Source organism: Cynoglossus semilaevis, chromosome 17 (assembly GCF_000523025.1).
Source record: "Cynoglossus semilaevis isolate Cse_v1.0 chromosome 17, Cse_v1.0, whole genome shotgun sequence".
Taxonomy (NCBI): Eukaryota; Metazoa; Chordata; class Actinopteri; order Pleuronectiformes; family Cynoglossidae; genus Cynoglossus; species Cynoglossus semilaevis.
The window spans coordinates 3438961-3457062 of NC_024323.1; the positions used below are offsets into that span (position 1 = coordinate 3438961).

Here is an 18102-nt window from a genome sequence, read left to right on the forward strand (position 1 = left end):
TTACTTACTGTTGTGAGTCTAATTTGTGTGTAAGATTTGTTTTAACTGTGGTTTGGGTTTTTGTTTTCTGTTTTTTTTTTTTGTTTTGTTTTTTACAAATAAAATTCAGTTTGACAACTTGCTGCCCTTTACATGACAAATAGAATGGCGCATATCCCTGCAACAATTTACAACCTTCATATCTTCCTTGTGTGTTTGAATAGTAACCATCCAAACCAGAGAATGCTGCTACGATGAATGTGTTAGCGTAGCATCCTATCTTTCTGTATACGACAGGAGGAACTGGTTCTTTTACTTCCTTTGACAGCAGTACTGAGTGAGCAATACAATTATACATACAATACATTTGTATTTTCTATAATGAGTATAAAAACTTTTTGACTACAAAACTACTTGTGATGGTCTTGATTATGTAATAAAACAGTGTCATTGTCCAACTTGCCTGTTCAACTGCACTTATTGTTCTGCAGTATTTGCAGCATTATTTAACCAACGCTAGTATAGGCCTGCTTAGGTCATGAATGACTCACTACCTGGCACTTGGAACACTGATGCTCTTTGTGAATATTCCGTCGCTTCTTATAAAGTGGCATTGTGCACTCTGGTGGTATAGACGGTTATGGAAAACACAACTGCGTGCTGTTGTGTGTTTTGCAAGAGAAAATGTTATTTTAAGAATTCTTTGTGGGTGATAAATTCAGAGTACCAAATTACATGACTGAACATGTAGGACTTTAATGATGTTTCACTTGGTCTCAGACAGGCCTCACATCACAGTTTAGAACACGGGGACAGAACAGCGGCTGATCCATCTGCGCACATGCAGTGTAGTTACACGTGTTATATAATATATTAGATGCTACTCATTAGCATCGTCATTATCATGAAGCTTTTCTCATCAAAACAAAGTCATTCTTTTTGACTGACAGACAGGGATTTTAATTACCAGGATTTTAATGCTACAAATACACTGTATATTAGGTCCAAGTTACAGACAGGGTTAACGAGGGACACATACAGAGAAGAGAGAGAGCGAGAATGAGGCAAATGTACACACACCCCTATTGTTCTATTGTTCTTCTTAGCAGAACACATATTAGCATTTACATAAACGAGGGGAAAAAAACAATGATTTGCCTTTATATAGTCGACATGCTGCTCCTCACTGACACATATGGGTTTGAGTGGCTTTTCTACCAGTGTGACTGTAAAAATGTGGACACAGAGACATTCCTTCGTGACGAGTTTTCAACAATGGGATCTTTTTTATTGTAATTTACACTGACAAACAGAGAAAGATGTTATTTGAGGAAATCAGGCATGAAATAATAGAATAACTGAATCTCTCTAGGCAGTCTTCAGTGGATATTCAAAGAAAACAAAAACAAAACCAAATACAGTAACATCACATATAAAAACATTACAATGAGAACCAATCGTGAGGACAAAACAGGTTTGTCATTGTTTGGGGGTGAATTTTTGGGTGAGATTTGAGGGCAATCAGACCTTTTCGGGGCTTAGACATAACCCTTGACTTGTGAGGCAGGAGCCCTGCGAGGACTACTCTCTCCACTGCTGAAAGTGGGTGAACCTGGGATGCCAGGGGGACTGGACCCAGCGTAGAGCAGAGATCCCCCAACCAGGAGCAAGGCTGAAGCACCCCAGCCAATATAAAGAGCAGGGCCAAGCTCACGCTTGTGTGGAGCTGCCACATGTGGATCATAGAAATCCCTGATGATGGAGTGAGCGGTCCAGCAGACAGGCACAAGGTAGAGGAACCCCGCGATGGCGAATAGGACTCCAGAGATGCGAGCAATTCGGGCCTTGAGGCTGTTGACACCGACGCACTTCGTGCACTTGACGCCCAGGACCCCCAGCGCCAGGGCCAGACCACAGAGCAGCACGGAGAAGACAGTGAGGCCGCGGGCAGCCTGCATGTCACTGGGCAGGGCCAACAAGCTGTCGTACACCTTACACTGGATCTGACCTGTACTCTGCACGATGCAATTCATCCACAGGCCTTCCCAAATGATCTGAGCCGTCACTATGTTGTTACCGATGAAGGCAGTGACCCTCCACAGGGGGAGGGCGATGACTACCGCCCCAGCAACCCAGCCTATGAGGGACATAATCAGTCCCAGCAACTGCATGCCCGTGGTTGCCATGTCTGAATTAGATGGGTTTGTCTTCAAGATCGGAATCTGTCTGTTGCAGATGGCTCACGTTTAGTCCTTCTGGTTGATTTTAAAGTCTACAGTACTGCAAAACGTCCACAACTAAATCATCCGTCTGGGGTGGGAGCTCTGCTTGTTTTAGGTCAGATGTCCTGGAATACAGAGGAGAATTTCAACTCAGTTAAGACGGCACACAAAAGCTGGGAAGCATACACTGATAGAGAATTGAAGCGTCTTTAAACAATTCTAAGCATTGCATTAGCTAAATGTGAGATGCCTAATGGGGCATATATTTATCATAAATATTTGTAGAAAGACTGTGAGGCCCATGTTTAGTGGATTCCAACAAGCACCACAGAGAATAGGCTTCTTTGACACAGTTGTGGGTGTTGAGCTACGCCTTGTAGGGTGAGTGGATTATCTCAGAAAAACATGAGGAGACTTTGAACACAAGCAGCTTTCATCAACGCTCATAGAGTGGGCAAAGATGACCTGTATCATCTTTTTATCACGACGCACAGTCTCTGCACTGGACCAGTTCTGTGAATTAATACCTCCGTGTCCAAGATTGTCCCAAATTAAGTGCTTCTTCGAGTAGTGAAATAAACACAATACACAATAACCTCACAGGGTCTATAAATAGGATGAGTAATATATATATATAATACTTTTATTTTAAAAGTCTGTGCCTGATCATTTTCCAAATATTTCAGAAATACACTGCAACAACAAAAGAGGAAGTGAAAATAATATTAATTAGACACTCCACTGACAACACACTTGTATTACACAAATGTAAGAGCTCAAAATAAATAAAAACATTGTTTGTTGTTGTTGTTTTGTTTTTGTTTTTTACCTGAAATGAATTAAAGGTCTTGCTCCTCCGGACTGAAGGCTGATCCCACTGGTCCTTAACTGATGTAGGTCAGTGGTGAGTGAGTGATGGCCCTGAGATTTAGGTGTATTCCAGAGGAAGTCTGGAGAGCAAGAGCGTTTCAGTCTTGGAGGTAAGTTGCACTGCAGTAAACAGGGTTCGATCCACTTCAACACCCAGGACTGGACTGGAGATGGGGCTGCCCTCCCAGATGCCAACGCAATTCTGTGTGGCAGTGGGCAGAAGCATGCGCTTGTGTGCACGGCCGTGTTATTGTGTGAATGCGTGAACGTGTTTGAGTGTGACTCCCAGTGCCTGGTGTACGAGCACAATGCCCCGCTGTTCGGCTGTGCCCTCCCTCCCTTCTCTGCAACCTCTGTCCCAACCCTGCACCCCCTTACATCCATCCAACTCTGCAACCCATTTTCGACTCTTTTTTTCTGCGTGGCCTTTCTCGTTCATTTATGAGAGCCTTCTATTTTATTCTTTCCTCCTTTCAATCTGTTGATGGCTTTTATTGAAGTTTACGAGTTCAGCGTTTCAGGTCTTAGAAGAGCCCTTGTTCACAGTTTAGACTTAAAAAATGTGGTTCGTTGTGGGATCAAATAATTTAATAAATATATTTTATACACAATGGTGCACAGCTGTACTGTAGACAGAACATTATAATTTAAATGCTACAGAAACTTGAAGAGATGATCAAGGGAGAGGCGTTTTTGCCACAATGCAGGCGACCAGGACTGAAGAATGGATGAAGTTTGTCTGTGGAGGTGTCAGTGAAGGTGTAAATGTGGACTCCCGATTCCGTACAGTAGAAGGACACACGGCCCTCTGTGCAGTCCAAATATATGCCCACCTTCTTAGGCTTCTGTTCGAGGGCCACCAGAGTGACAGGTGAGGTGTTGGCGAAATACTGGCCTCCAGTCTTTAGGCTTAAAATCCAGAACCCATTGGCTGGACAGACGGTGAACTTGCCTTTCCTGTTTATGGACTGTTTCACGACTCCAAGGTTCCACTCAGTCTTCTCTCCGACCTCCACCTCCCAGTAGCTCCGCCCACTTTGAAAACTTTCTTTGGCCAGCACGTTTGCCACCCGGTCAAACCGCTTGGGGTGATCTGGAACCTCCTGAAGCTTGTCTGTGTGTCTCACCTGTTTCCTGTCATCTGAGACTGAGAGGAAGGGGTGAGCTGTCTTAGCACTCAGATTGACGTCCACTGGGAAGGAAGAGTGGGAAACAGTTAAAACAACACCAAACTAAACAGTGTTTTGTGAGTGTTACAGCCCAAAAAGTATAAATTCCATTTTGTGTTAACTGATAATCCTCGTGTGCCTGTACGAGCTGCGTGCCCAATTTGATTTGAACGCAAGGTTTATCATGAAGATTGTGATGGCAAGTCATGTCAAATACTCACCTGTGTATTTCTCTATTCTCTTCAGTTCTATAGAGAAAGAAGAAAAATACGTAAACAAGATTTGACACCAATAATATCATTTTTTACTGCGTATGGATTACTCACCAGATTTGGATAACCTATTAACTTCTACTTTGATCTTATCCAACATGTCCGACAGTGCCCGCCTAGTGACCCCAATACAAGGGTCAGTTTCCACAGTGACCTTAGACCAGTCCTTCATGTCAGAGATGGAAACAGTTGAAATGGTGCTCTGCAGAACATGAAGAAAAGATTTGTTTGGCTCACTCTGGCTGCTGCTGTATTGATCCATGATGAGTTACCTACCTGGGTGACCTGCTTCGTATCACTCTGATCAGTGTCAGGAACCTGATCGACAATGTCCTCAGCCTCTTTCCTCAGGTCCCGAATCTCCTGTTCCAGCTCTTTAACCAGAGTTTCTACTCTCGTCTCCTCTTCTCTCTGTCGCTCCTCAATCGCAGCGACAACAGCTTTGTGACTCTTCTCCATGGCGTTCACCAGTGCAGAGAACACCTTCTGGCTCTCTCGCACCTCTCTGAGGTAAGAGCTCTGTTTGAACAACACCATCGCAGTTATCAATGCAGAACTTTACATTTTTAAAAGAGACCAAATTGAAGGATGACGGTTTACCTTCTGAAGCTCCAGAGAATATTTTAACCTTTCTATCTTCTGCAGCCTTTCTTGAATCATTTGGTCGACATCTACGACCTAAAATGTGCAACATTAAAACCGCCATACACACAATGTACTGCATTTGACAATGAAAAACTTCAGACACTACATGACCAAAGTACCTTTTCTTCATCAGGTGATTTCTGTGGTCGTGCATTCCTGTATTTTTCTGAGATGTCTGACAGAATGCGGTTCACACTGAGGTCAGGTTTGTCCGTAAAGACTCTCCTACAGTGGGGACAATACTTGGACTGGTGTCTGGACCAGTAGTGGCAGAGACAGGACAGACAGAAGCTGTGTCCACATGGTATGGTCACTGGATTGGTGAAGACGTCTCGACACAGTGAGCACAAAAAGTGCTTCTCGGGGAGGAGGCTGATGGTCGAAGCCATTTCCTGGAGAAAATCATTTTAGTTTTTTTGATAAAGTGTAATAGGAAGATTTTTGTTTTGTTTTTAGGGACAACAATGGTACAGAACAACACACTCTTCTTTTGATTCAGATCTTCAATACCTGACAGTTGCTGCATTCAAAAGTCACGTCATGAGAGTGGATCATTTGTTCATGTCCTTATTTATTACAACAATGAAGCAATGTTTTTCCTCATCTCTTCTCTTCTTTGCGTATGTCCAAACCATCACAATTTGCATATTTTACTTGATCTTTATCTCGGCAACTCCCATAACCCTGTTCATCAGGACACCTCCAACTCAGCCTCCTGTCATTCAGACAACACTACGGTCGACCACCTGAACATTATGAACAAGAACTCAGCAGCAGTAGCAGCAGCATCACTCCATCCTTTGGACATTTCAGATCATTTTTTTGGATCATTTCCCAGCACATGTTTGATCAGTGTTGATTCTAGTCCTACTTCCCCAGCTGCTCCTTACGCTCACCACCTACTACACTGTCATCTCTGAACATCTGGGACTATGGATGGACCACCAGCCTCACATACAACTCCGTTCTGTTCCCGTGCCACAGTTTCTATTTCAGCACCTGAACGAACAGTTTTCTCCGGATTCACAAAGACGACGAAGCTCGTTCTGAAATTCTCTGACTTTCTATCAAAGAACAGTTGAATGTCCATGCCATTTAGTAGCATTAACCTCTTGACTTAGCTTTAATATCTACTTATTGATACCACTATAATCACCATACCTCTAAACTTTACCCTTCTTCCTAATGAGGTAGAACTGAATTTCATAGTAATACTCAAGATTAAATACATTTTAAAATACTGTGAACTATACAGTATTTTGTTAAAAGCATACTTTATGTACTAAACAAAGTACAAACTCCCAATATGTTTCACCATCAACTCGCAGCACTTAGCCTTCACAAAAGAATGTACGTCACGTTCTTGAAGACAACATTCCACTCATATCATAAAATGATAAACAAAGAAGAGGATGAGGATTTTATTCCCACTGAACAAACGTTAAAGCTGGGTGTGAGTGAGCCCACAGTAACATCCGGCTCTTTAATGGTTTCTACAATAAAGTATTTTCACTGTCAGTGCTCTGTTTAAGGTTCTTTAAGAGCAGAAACTGCTTTGTTAAGGAATGACAAACATGTCGTTCGACAGGTCAGCTGTCAGCATGTTTCTTACATCATTGGGTTACTACTAAAAAACACACTGTAATTACTGAATGCTTCAAGCTGCCTGTCATTAAATCCGAGAACCAGGAGTATTTGATTGTCGTCCATTCCAGTGAACACATCCTGCTATGGTTCAAAGGTCGACTTCTCACAGTGAAAAATGTAATATATACCAAGAGAAAAGTATGGGGTCTTACTGTACCTGATCCAGCTGATCGTATCCAGACAGCACCACGGTCTGCACTGATTCTGTACAGCTTCAAGGTAAAGTAAAGACAGCACTGGGCGACAGGTGCGCTCAGGTGTGTGTGAGTGTGTGTGTGTGTGTGTGTGTTGTCTGGCTCAGGCTGAAACAATGGCACTCCCTACTGAAACTCCACCCTTAATGTTATCTGAGCTACATTTTAACTAACCCATAGTGAGGCTTCAGGAAATGTTGGGGGTTGAAGGAATGTTATACTTTTACAGAGTGTTTCTTAGAAAAACAATAAAGCAGCCGTTTCATTTATGTGTAACTGTTATTGCACATGTAATTATGCTTTATTCTTTTACAGATAACATTTTTTACACCTATGAAATGATAGCGTATATAAAGGTAAACACAAACTATAAAGTTGTGTAAGTTTCCATTTTCTTATCCAGTTGGTGATGAGTCCACTTACAAGAGAAGAGACTAAAGGTTTCTGGCTCAGCTTCAATGTCAGCACAGAAGAATAAATCGTTTTAAAACAGTGGTAAAAAAAATCTTTGTGACTCTTACTTTCAGCCTACATATGCCACGGCATAATTACATTAATTATTTTCACCTGTAGGTGTCATTACACTTGACCACAATCCTACAAAACCCCTGATGTTTTACAATTGCACTTACATAAATAAATGCTGTAATGAGAGAAAGGTGTAAGGAGAAGCAGAATAATGATAGTTAATACAGATAAACAGATTATGTTTTAACGTAATAATTACGTTAAAACATCAGTCAAATTAGATAAAATACAAATAACCAAAGAGAAAACAAAAAACTGCTAAAAATGTTTTGCAAAAAGATCTGAAAGGTATTGCAGTAGGTGATTTTTTTGTGTGTAGTTTTGTTTTTTAATATTTTCCCTATTGTTTCCCACAGATGTAAATGTGTCATTGATCAACAAAGTACATTTATACACGGTAGTACTAATCACAGCGTCTGTACGCACAGTATGTTATATGATATTTTAAAATAAAATAAAACATTGATTGATGATTCTCACACTGGTGAAACTGCGTCACTCTGTGGCCAAATCCTGTACTGCGGGAAGAGGAAACCACGTTTAAGCACTTCCTGTTTATGTCAACTGTTGTTTTGAATAGAAGTGTAAGCCACAAGGAGCCGTGGTAAGTTATTTAGAAGAAGAAAATGTCTTGTTGTTACTTTAAATTGCATTTACGCCAAATACATAATGACAACGTCTGAGCTGTTCCGGTCGCCGTGAAAGAAGCCGGCGTGTCCAGCCCTGACTATGAAGACACCTGGCGACACGTGAAGGACAAACAGACTGCACGAGTGTTTACATTCAGACAGATGAAGAACTTTGTCAACACGTCCGTCAAACGCTGGTTCCCAGCCGTTAGACCCTTCCTGTGTTCCGGTCAGCGCTTCTCCACTGTAGGAGAAACAAACAGAGATGGAAGTGAAGGAGGAGCAGGCTCTAAACGTCTCACAGAGGAGGCTTCACTCTATGTCCACGTGAGCTGACATTTGGTCGTTTAAACCCATGCACAGATACACATGTAGATGTAAATATGTAACTAACATTTGAATAAGACAGGGTGTCATGTCATAATCGAAGACGGCACATTATATGCACGTTGTCAAACATGACAGTTTTTATAAATATCTGCACTTTACAAACACGTCAATTTCGTTGAGACGTTCTAACATATTTATTTATTTGTTTACTTGTAGATTTGTATTGTCGAACATTTGAACTTATAATGTATAACTTTACCTAATGTGTAAATATTGACTTTGGACACATTGTAATAATAGATGTTACTAATAGTTTTTTGTTTCATAAATTCTTTGGCTGTTGGTTTTTAGTAGGGTTAAATATTTACTATATTATATATATACTGAATATTTTATTTACTAGAATAAGAAATTACATTAAACATATGTGTTAGAGGCAATTTAGTCAAATTTTGTGCCTAGAATTACAATTAAAACCTCTTAAAATAACATGTCAGGGTCTCCACACAGTGTTTTGTAAATAATAGTTGATATTATTGTTGTTCAAACCGACTCTCTCCCTCATATTCACAGTGGCCCTACTGCCTCAGAAGATGTTCCTACTGCAACTTTAACAAGTACATTCCCAGGGAGGACAACCACCGTGTAATGACTGAGTGTCTGCAGCGAGAGACTGAGACTCTGCTGAGACTCAGTCAGGTTTCCTGGTATGGATTTCATTTTAATTAAAATGCTAAAATGTTAAACCATTAACTACCCCACATCAAAACTTTGTTTCAATTTGCAGCATCACATCTGTGTTTTTCGGGGGTGGGACTCCAAGCTTGGCCCCCCCTTCCTCCATCGCTGCAGTCCTGGAAAGTGTTTCCAGGCAGGTGACTCTGCCAGACCAGGCCGAGGTTTCACTCGAGGTCAATCCTACTCCTGCGGGAATGTCAAAGCTGGAGGACTACTGCCAAGCCGGTGTCAACCGTTTCTCCATAGGTGTTCAGGTAAATAATTCCTAGGAATAAAATGAAAACTGATTATAATTTCACTGTATTTTCACACTTTCCGATCCAGTCTATGCAGGATGCTGATCTGGAAGTCCTGGGGAGGGACCACAGCTCATGTCAGGCTTTACAGACCATTGAAGAAGCCCAGAGGTTGTGTCCAGGAAGGGTGTCAGTAGATGTGATGTTTGGTCGACCCGGACAGAGTGTTAAATCCTGGGAGGAGGAGTTGTCTGAGCTGCTGAAGGTGTGTGATGACCATGTGTCACTGTACCAGCTGACCCTGGAGAGAGGCACGCAGCTCTTCAAAAAGGTGCAGAGAGGTGATCTGACTGTGCCGACTGAAGACCAGACGGCACAGATGTACCAGTCTGCTAGGAGGTTTCTGCAGCAGAGGGGCTTCGAGCAGTATGAAGTGTCCAACTTTGCCAGAAATGTAAGTACTCTATTATACCTGATTAATTTAAATTAATTAAAGAGTCTTTTGACTTTGACTTTGTAGTTTTATATGTTATTATATTGAATTTTAAATCATTTTGAGCAACAACAAAAAAAAAGATGGAGAATAAACTTGCTGCTGTGATCATAAGTAAGCACATTCAAATGTAGTTATTTTCAAAATGTAGTTTTATTATTATTATTATTATTATTATTATTATTATTATTATTATAAATGCACATTGTCATTGTCTTATGTTTCTGGCAATTTCCTAACCTCATGATTCCTAAAAGTAACCTTCCAAACAAACCAATGTGCTTTACAGAACGCAGCGAGCCTCCACAATCTGAGCTACTGGAAGGGAAGACAGTACATAGGCGTAGGTCCAGGTAAAGAACTGACTGATTTTTAATTAGATCAGAGTGAAAACACCAGTTTCTGGACTTTTCTACTGTTGTTACAGGTGCACATGGGCGGTTTGTGCCCTTGGGCGGGGGAGGTGTTGGCCGCGAGGCGCGGACGCAGACGATGGAGCCTGACGTGTGGATACGAGAAGTCCAGCAAAGGGGACATGGGACACGGAGGAGGATGGAGCTCAGCTGTGTTGAAGTGTGAGCTGTAACACTTCCAAACAGTGGTGATGTGATTGTGAATTCAAACCAGACGTGTGATCCTGGTGACAGATCTATCACTTAGTCCCATCAGTGCGTGAACACATTTTGACAAATGTCCTGGTAGAAGTTGCTAAAAGTGAGTTTGTTCTTTTAGACCTTCTGTCCACGTCCACTCACTTTAATCAGCCTCGTCCACTTTGTCACTTTGTCCCTGTCGTTGTCAGAGTCACATTATCAGCTCACTGACATGTTGTTTTGTCCGGCCAGATTGGAGGAGGTGTTGGTGATGGGGATGAGGATGACTGAGGGCATTAGTCACAAGGTGAAGTTGACACAATGGAACACAACAGAGTGGAAAACATTCTGTTCCACTCAGTGTCTGCGTCTTAACTGTTGTTTGATAACGTTTTGTTGTTGTTGTTGTCGTAACAGCACTGGGAATTGTTCAGTCCTCAGCTGAGCCTCCGTGATGTCTTTGGAACGTCCACTCGTGTCCGAGAGCTGCTGCAGAATGGACAGCTGATCCTGGATGACAGGTCACTGGTATTTATAAGGAATGACTCACTGAAAGAGCGTCCAGTTTAATAGTGTGTTTTTAAAGTTTTCACTCACAGAAAAATAGTGTGACTAACAGGGCTGTCAAATAGTTAAAATCACCGGATGGCTATGATCAGTAAATACTTGTTCTCTTCACTGGGTATTTTTTCTTTTTTCTTTTCCTTCAGGGGTCTCCGCTGCTCCTGGGAGGGTCTGGCCTTATTGGACAGCGTTCTACCAGCTTTACTGGTGGAACTAGAAACCAAAGTTCTTCAGAAATGTGAGCGACACCTCAGAGCTGATGAACATGATTCTGGAGCAGCTAACCTTTAAAGCTGAAATGGCTAAGTCTGCAGTAACACTGTATGAAGCACTGCCACGCTAATAACAAGCTAGCTTTTCTAAAGCCTGTGTGTTTTTGTCATTATTTATTTATTTGTATGTTGTTTATGACTTTGAACAGCACAACACTTGACCAGACTCTTTCAAGTTTTCACAATTTCTTACATTAAAATAATCATTTTTTAATATTTCTAATCCTTATAGTCAAACTTAATCCCACAGTTTCCTCCTATGACTTGTTTTTTTTGTTTGTTGATGGCTCAGCCAGACTGGAAAGATTTTCCCCCAGAGCTTCAGCTGCTTTGATGCAAAAAGAATTACTCAAACCAAATAAATAAAAAACTGTCTCGCCATAATTGACTATTCTGTCGTGCATCTCATCTGCAACGTACTGTTTACCCTTTCACCAGTCGTTTTGTAATTTGTAATGCTACCCAGGTCTGCTGCTACGCTACTGCACTGTAATGACTCATCAGAATTAATGTCCTTCTCAAAATAGAAACTCCTTTTGTTTCTCTGTTTAATTCAACATTTCAAAAATAATTCAGTCGGTGAATTCTTTGTTACTCATTCTGGCATTCTGTTTTTTTTTAAGCTTTCCTACTCTAAATATTTATGGTGTGTCAGTGAAACTATTTATAGTAGTAATAGTCTCACATTTCAAAATACTGTATATGCGTCCTTGGTGTTTTGGGATGAGTTTAATGTTTCGTTGTCATTTTGTGTAAGAAGAAAAAAGATAATATCCTCAGCCTTTACTGTATGACTTATTCAAATTAAAGTAAGTTTTTATGAGTGGACATAATGGACCTGAAAAACAAATCTCACTCATATGTGAATTTGTGTCACTCGTTAGAGAGAGCGGTGGTCTCTATCCATGGTGCTGATTTCTCAGATCTCTCTATCACCTCGTCTATCTCACCCACCTCCTCACTTTATGCTAATTATCTGTTGTAAATACCATGTCGCCTGTGGTCAGCCATTGTCACAGCAAAGCCTCCACTTTCATGAACGAAATCGTGGGCGTCCGGAAGTGTCAACAGTCTCTCGGATGTTAGGAGACGTTCAAGGTTTGTGTTTGAGTCATCGCTCTCCCACATACGTAGGTTTTGCATCATTATTAGAACCTCCCCGCCCCGCCACTCCTCAAAGACACTTGTTGCCATCGCCTGATGAGTAACAGTGAAGAGACAGTGACTCATTGGATTCAATCAACCAACATATGACAATTAGAAACTGTTTTATTATAATTCATTACAGTCAACATAGTTCTGTACACAGATGGATGCACTGGTCCGGCCAAGTGCTGCAGAGTATAACTCCATACATGATAAGACATTGCAGCATACTACTACAATTGGTTTGCACGAGAAGTCACACGATTCATTGAATCTGACACTTCTCTGGTTTACTGTGTTTGGTGCTTGATCCAAGCACCATCCGCAGGTCGCTGGTGAAACTCGGCCGCCGCGCTGTGGGATCCACAGCCGCGCAAGGCACACCGGTTACCCGCGTCCTGCTCCCCTTCCTCCCTCTCTGGCCGACGCACATCGACTGGTAGGTGAGGAAGGACACGATCTGATGCCGGTTCGGACTCGCCTCATCCGGAAGTTCTCCGAGGGAAGCAAGAGCTCTGAACATACCGTCCAGACCTGAGCCGTCTTTAGCGGACGTTTCGAAGAAGCAGACGTCATCACCGAGAGTTTCTATCACTGTGGACCGGCTCACGGTTCTCTGAGCTGCCAAGTCGGACTTGTTACCGCACACGACCACCGGTGTTCTCACCGGATGTTTTAATTTGAGTAACTTTGTCTTGGCAGATTTGATCTCCTTCAAAAGCTCACATATTTGACTGAAGGAATCACTGTTGTCCAGACTGAAGACAAGCAGAAATAAGTCACCTGGAGGGAAAAAAGAAGAAGAAGAGAGGATGAATGATTTTACTGATTTTAAAATCAAATGCAGCGATTCTTAAACTCATCACTGTCTCACCTGTCAGAATGGACAACCGCCGCTTGGCCGGGAAGTCCCTCTCACTGGAGGCGTCCAGAACGTCCAGCTCGTATGACTCTCCTCCGATGTGGAACAGCTTTCTGTAAAAGTCCTCAGACGTCGGTTGATACCTCTCCTCAAATTCCTGATCCAGGAACCGATGGAGGATGTTGGTTTTACCAACGTTTGGTCCTCCGAGCACCACCAGTCTGCAACAGTTCCTGGGCTTGGTCAGTCCCATCTCCAGCAGATCCATGGACCTCTTGGGAAGTCGATGGGTTGACCTGTGTTGTCTCCCAGAACTGGAGGATCTTCTTTCAGAAATGGTCTTCTCTTGTTGTCTCCAGCAGCCTTTAACAGTCTCAATAATGCCCATGCCAGTCTTGGAGGGCGTTGAGACTTCAGGGTGTTGCACAGACAGATGTGGGTTTGTGACGTGTGATTGCTGATGCCAAGTGAAGGAGCTGAACATTTCGAAAATGCCATCAACTGAAAGATGAAGCTTTTCAGTTGTGTTCATCTCTTTGTTCTCTCCAGCATCTCTGTTCACCGAGTCTTCTGCAATCTGACCACTCCGGGAACCTTGTACATGTGTTCTGCTGAAACTGAGAAAAGTGTCTGCCTTTTATACACCCCGGCAGGCACAGGAGAGTCTGCGTCACTGCCTGTCATCCAGACCTCAGTCCTTTTATAGAAACACAAAGGATCCGTCTCTCTCCCCCTCTCCGTGTGTCTGGAACGCTCTTCACACTGAGAGGTGCTGTAATCTTCCTCAGAGAAAACTGAATTTTCTCTAATGTGATACTGTTTTCCACATGAAACTTAAATGGTAAAAAGGATTTACAAAAATGTTGTTTTCTGTATGGGATGATTTCTGTGTGAATGGTGGATGATGGGACAACCTGGGAGGTTTAGGGACATGACTACAAACAGTTTGTTCCAAACCCAGTCCCTCTGGGGAGGAGACGAGTCCCCCGGCCCCCTGAGCTCCACCTGACCTCTCTGTGATCCATTCATACCTACAGAAACAGTTCAGTCTATTTTTAACACCTCGTGCAGGTGTGCTGTCACCTCATTATGGCTAAGTGCAGGAATAAGCTAGTGGACAGAGTGTCCAAATAATTGCCTTAAATCGCTGTAGTCATGGATACCGCTCGTAGATGAAATTAATGCATTTTGGTCATGTGACAGTGGCTGTTTGGGGGTTCCTTTCCTTCCTGCCAGTTCCAGTTTTTTCTATGGTTTTCAGGTGTATTTGTGTACGTGCTCAACCCTCACAGTGCAAACTCATTAGAAAAAAATCATTAAAAAATACACCTGCAGGCTCCGACATTTACTCTCCACTCGGGAGTTCGTAAAGGAGTGAGTCAGAGGTGAACACGGCTCACCAGTTTCTGGCGTTATCACGACTGTTTGCAGTACGTGGTTATTACGTGTGATTCACAGATCCCGATAATGAGTCTTCGACAACAGCCCAAACATACAGCATCCACGTCTCACATATTAGTATGAGGACGCTTCAAAGGAGCACACTTTAAAGGACATTGCATGCAGAATGTGAATGAGTTCTGAAACAATCCCTCCAGAGCAGGAACAAGAGCATACCACACAGCTGCCTCAGCATCCTTCACACAAGCCAAGGGCACTCGGAATAAACAGCCCAAATAATAGTGGCTGCTTCTTCATGGAAACCTGAAGAAAGGCCTGGTTACGCAATCAGAGAAAAAAGGAACAGAGTGATCGCAATGGAGAGAGTGCAACGCCTTAGTACTGCAAAAAATTGAGATATTTAAGGAGGGAATTATTTCCTGAGAGATTGAAATTTTGCCTGCCTCAAAGACACCACTGCAAAGTCAACTGTAGTACAAACTGAAAAGAAAAGTCTTTATTTATTGAAGTAGCAAACTCTGTATACTAAATTTGAGTCTGTGAATGATTCTTTGTAGAATTCTTTGTTAAGGACCAAAAAAAGGGCTCTCAAATGTTCTTTCAGTTTTTGAATACATTACATTTTTTATTTATTTTTTAAATGTTTTCTGTAACAATTTTGGTTAAAAATGTTCATTTGTTGTTGTTGTTGTTTTTGTTGTTGTTGAGTTGGTGAAATCCTGATCAACCAAAAGGAAGCACAGCTCAACTCCTTGCGAAGATGTAGTCATTAAATCACACACATTGGAATCAGACCAATGTAAAATATCATATATCTCAAAACTTTTTGACTTACCCTTATATTTAAATAAATAAATAAATACACACTATAATTGTACTAAAAAAACAAACCTACTGCATTCAGCTCATACCTTATCTGACCTGTGGTGGTCTGCAGTGAAGGGCAACACATTTATTAGAACAAGGAGAAACGTAGCACTCGTGTCTCTGCGAGGAGATGTTGGTGCTGCATGGTTTAAAATAGCAACACAGTGTGGAACAATACTGGTGCAGAACTGTTGCACTGTGTTTCTGCTCCCAGCTCACAACACACTCCACTTTACAGCTCTGTTTCTGCAGCGTCAGCTTAGAACGTGGTTCAAAGAAGTGATTTTTAAAGACTTCATGAAAAATTAATCGTGTGATTAATCAAATTATTTTGATTGACAGCCCTGGTAGTAACATCTTTTCAATCACAAAATTAATTTTTGAATGAAAGTTCAAATACATGTTTAAATGAATTATAATTAATATTTTTCCTTGAGTTGGTAAAGTCTTAAAGAGATTTTTTTTTTGAAAATCTAATTTGGATAATAGGCTGTTAAAATGGGACATTTTTAGTTTAACAAATCACTGGAAACCTGTTCAGTCCAGTTCAGTCCTGTCTGTTGGTGGTCAGATTACATCATGTTCTGCCTGTGTCCTGGAGGATCCAGTTTTTGTTTCGTCTGCTGGTCCATTACTCTGGCTGTGAGGAGGATCTCTGAACATCGTCATCACACTTGTGTTTTTTCACCTTCCAGATGCTCTTGAATATCATGAATCCTTACCGACTTTTTAAACCTATTTCGGTGATGCCTTCAATGTCAATCACTTATTTCACGTGAGTAATCACTCAGTTGGACAGTGTCTGGTAATTCTATTTTTATAACATATATTTATGGAAACTAGAGCATTTCCAAATACAGCAGCATCATCATCTCTTCTTGAAACCCCTCCCTCCCCGACCCCCACATCTCCATGAGACATCACCAAGTCACCGGTTTAAATCCAGAGGCACTTCTCGTCACCTTCTCCAGGAAAAGAACAATCAATCGATAGGAAATGAAGCATCACAGTGATGACAGAAAACACCACGGGTAGAGCTGATGTAGTACCAGTAGATGGCAGCAACGATGAGTTGACGCCAAACCGGAATGACGTTTGGCCTTTTTTTCTTTTTTCTTTTTTTTGAAGCCCAAGACTTGATTCCTGCTCTGACTTTACACATAATGCTTTACACAAACATGTACATGTCACAAAACAAAACTTTACAGAAGGACGTCACTGCTGTGCAGGATTGTGTGTTGTTTTATACACCGGGCCTGGCCTCTCACCTCCCCCCTCTGCGTTCCCATACTTGCTTCTCTGTGCTCTGACCTCGACGGGCCTTTGTTAGGAAACAAAAGGAGTTCAGGCATCTGTTTTCAGGAGAAATAAAGACACAGGGTGGCAGAACAGAGAGGAGAGGAAGGAGGAGGCAGGCTGGAAGTGGTGAACGAGGCGTCATGTTGAATTAAAGCACTCTTGAAAAGTACTGTACAGCCAGTCTTCCTGTTCTAAATCCTGTTAGTGAGAGTTAATCGGTTATATTCAAAAGTACAACTCACTGTTCCCCTATATTGTTCCCCTGTGCTCTGTAAACTGTAGATTCCAGTGCACTTCAGGCCTTTGTTGTCTCTGTCAGTCCTGGCCTTTGTTCTGTCAAGGTGGAGCTGGTATTTCCTGCAGATCCTGCTTAGTCCACCCAGGCACCTTTCTCCGTCTCAGTTGGGTAATGACTTTTCACTCAGCATTTTCTGATATCATCCCTCTGCACTTTTGAGCACAACTTTCTACTGTTAAAAAAACAGTAGGCAATATTTTGGACAGGGAACTGGATTTCAGTGGTAATGCACGAGGATTCAGCGTTCAGACAGCGAGCCATTAGAGCTGATTAATAAGTAAAGAGCAGCTGATGAGGAGGAGGAGGAGGAGGAAGAGGAAATGAAGCTCTTTGGAAAGTCCCGTAGGGTTTGAATGGTTCACTCAGTCTGCTGTAAAAATGCCACAGCGTGGCTTTTACTATGCATCTCCGTAGGAAGGTGTCTGCTGTAGTTTATGGTGTTTATTTTTATCTCCTTGGGTCAAATCTGCACAGTCACTACATTCGCCTGGTGGCTGTGTGGAGGTATTGCAGCCCGTCAGCTGCAGTGACTTCACTGGGATTTTTATGACACTATGATAAAAATGTGTTTTGAACGTTATTTGGTTTCTGTTTTAGGATCACCTGCACACGAGCTTCCACGTTAGGAAGGGAAAGGGTTAAGTCTGACTCTGCATGCGCTGCACAAACCTCCCTCCTCTCCTCTCCTCCCCTTTCCTCCCTCCCTCCATTCCTCCATACCTCCCTCCCTTTTCCTGTGCTCTTTCTCCTCTCCATCCATTTTACCCTGTGTGTGTATGAGAGAGTTTTAGGGGCGGGGGGCTGTGCCATCTGCAAGCCCAGCTCCTGGTTTAGAGAGCTACACACAC

The 18102-nt window shown here is 42.2% G+C and overlaps 4 protein-coding genes across 5 annotated transcripts; 1 reads left to right on the plus strand and 3 right to left on the minus strand.

Moving 5' to 3' along the window:
* Positions 1–936: 936 nt before the first annotated feature.
* Positions 937–3309, minus strand: cldnk (claudin k). The gene is made up of 2 exons (XM_008329388.3): positions 3031–3309; positions 937–2326 (listed from the first exon to the last, which is right to left on the minus strand). Exon 2 carries the CDS (start codon positions 2163–2165, stop codon positions 1518–1520), a length of 648 nt encoding a protein of 215 aa, XP_008327610.1. The 5' UTR covers positions 2166–2326; positions 3031–3309; the 3' UTR covers positions 937–1517.
* Positions 3138–7922, minus strand: btr02 (bloodthirsty-related gene family, member 2). Its single transcript, XM_008329389.3, has 7 exons — positions 6962–7922; positions 5277–5549; positions 5113–5190; positions 4789–5031; positions 4567–4714; positions 4462–4488; positions 3138–4263 (listed from the first exon to the last, which is right to left on the minus strand). Exons 2-7 carry the CDS (start codon positions 5544–5546, stop codon positions 3719–3721), a joined length of 1311 nt encoding a protein of 436 aa, XP_008327611.1. The 5' UTR covers positions 5547–5549; positions 6962–7922; the 3' UTR covers positions 3138–3718.
* A 160-nt stretch (positions 7923–8082) lies between these two features.
* Positions 8083–11473, plus strand: rsad1 (radical S-adenosyl methionine domain containing 1). 2 transcript variants are annotated; one of them, XM_008329391.2, is made up of 9 exons: positions 8083–8482; positions 9059–9192; positions 9273–9477; positions 9548–9913; positions 10242–10305; positions 10380–10527; positions 10798–10852; positions 10963–11073; positions 11256–11473. In XM_008329391.2, exons 1-9 carry the CDS (start codon positions 8318–8320, stop codon positions 11349–11351), a joined length of 1344 nt encoding a protein of 447 aa, XP_008327613.1. In that variant the 5' UTR covers positions 8083–8317; the 3' UTR covers positions 11352–11473. The 2 variants fall into 2 exon arrangements, with proteins under 2 accessions (XP_008327613.1, XP_008327612.1); XM_008329390.2 differs by having other exon boundaries at positions 10963–11066.
* An 83-nt stretch (positions 11474–11556) lies between these two features.
* Positions 11557–17902, minus strand: rasd2a (RASD family member 2a). The gene is made up of 2 exons (XM_008329392.3): positions 13402–17902; positions 11557–13310 (listed from the first exon to the last, which is right to left on the minus strand). Exons 1-2 carry the CDS (start codon positions 13919–13921, stop codon positions 12793–12795), a joined length of 1038 nt encoding a protein of 345 aa, XP_008327614.1. The 5' UTR covers positions 13922–17902; the 3' UTR covers positions 11557–12792.
* Between the last annotated feature and the right edge of the window lie 200 nt (positions 17903–18102).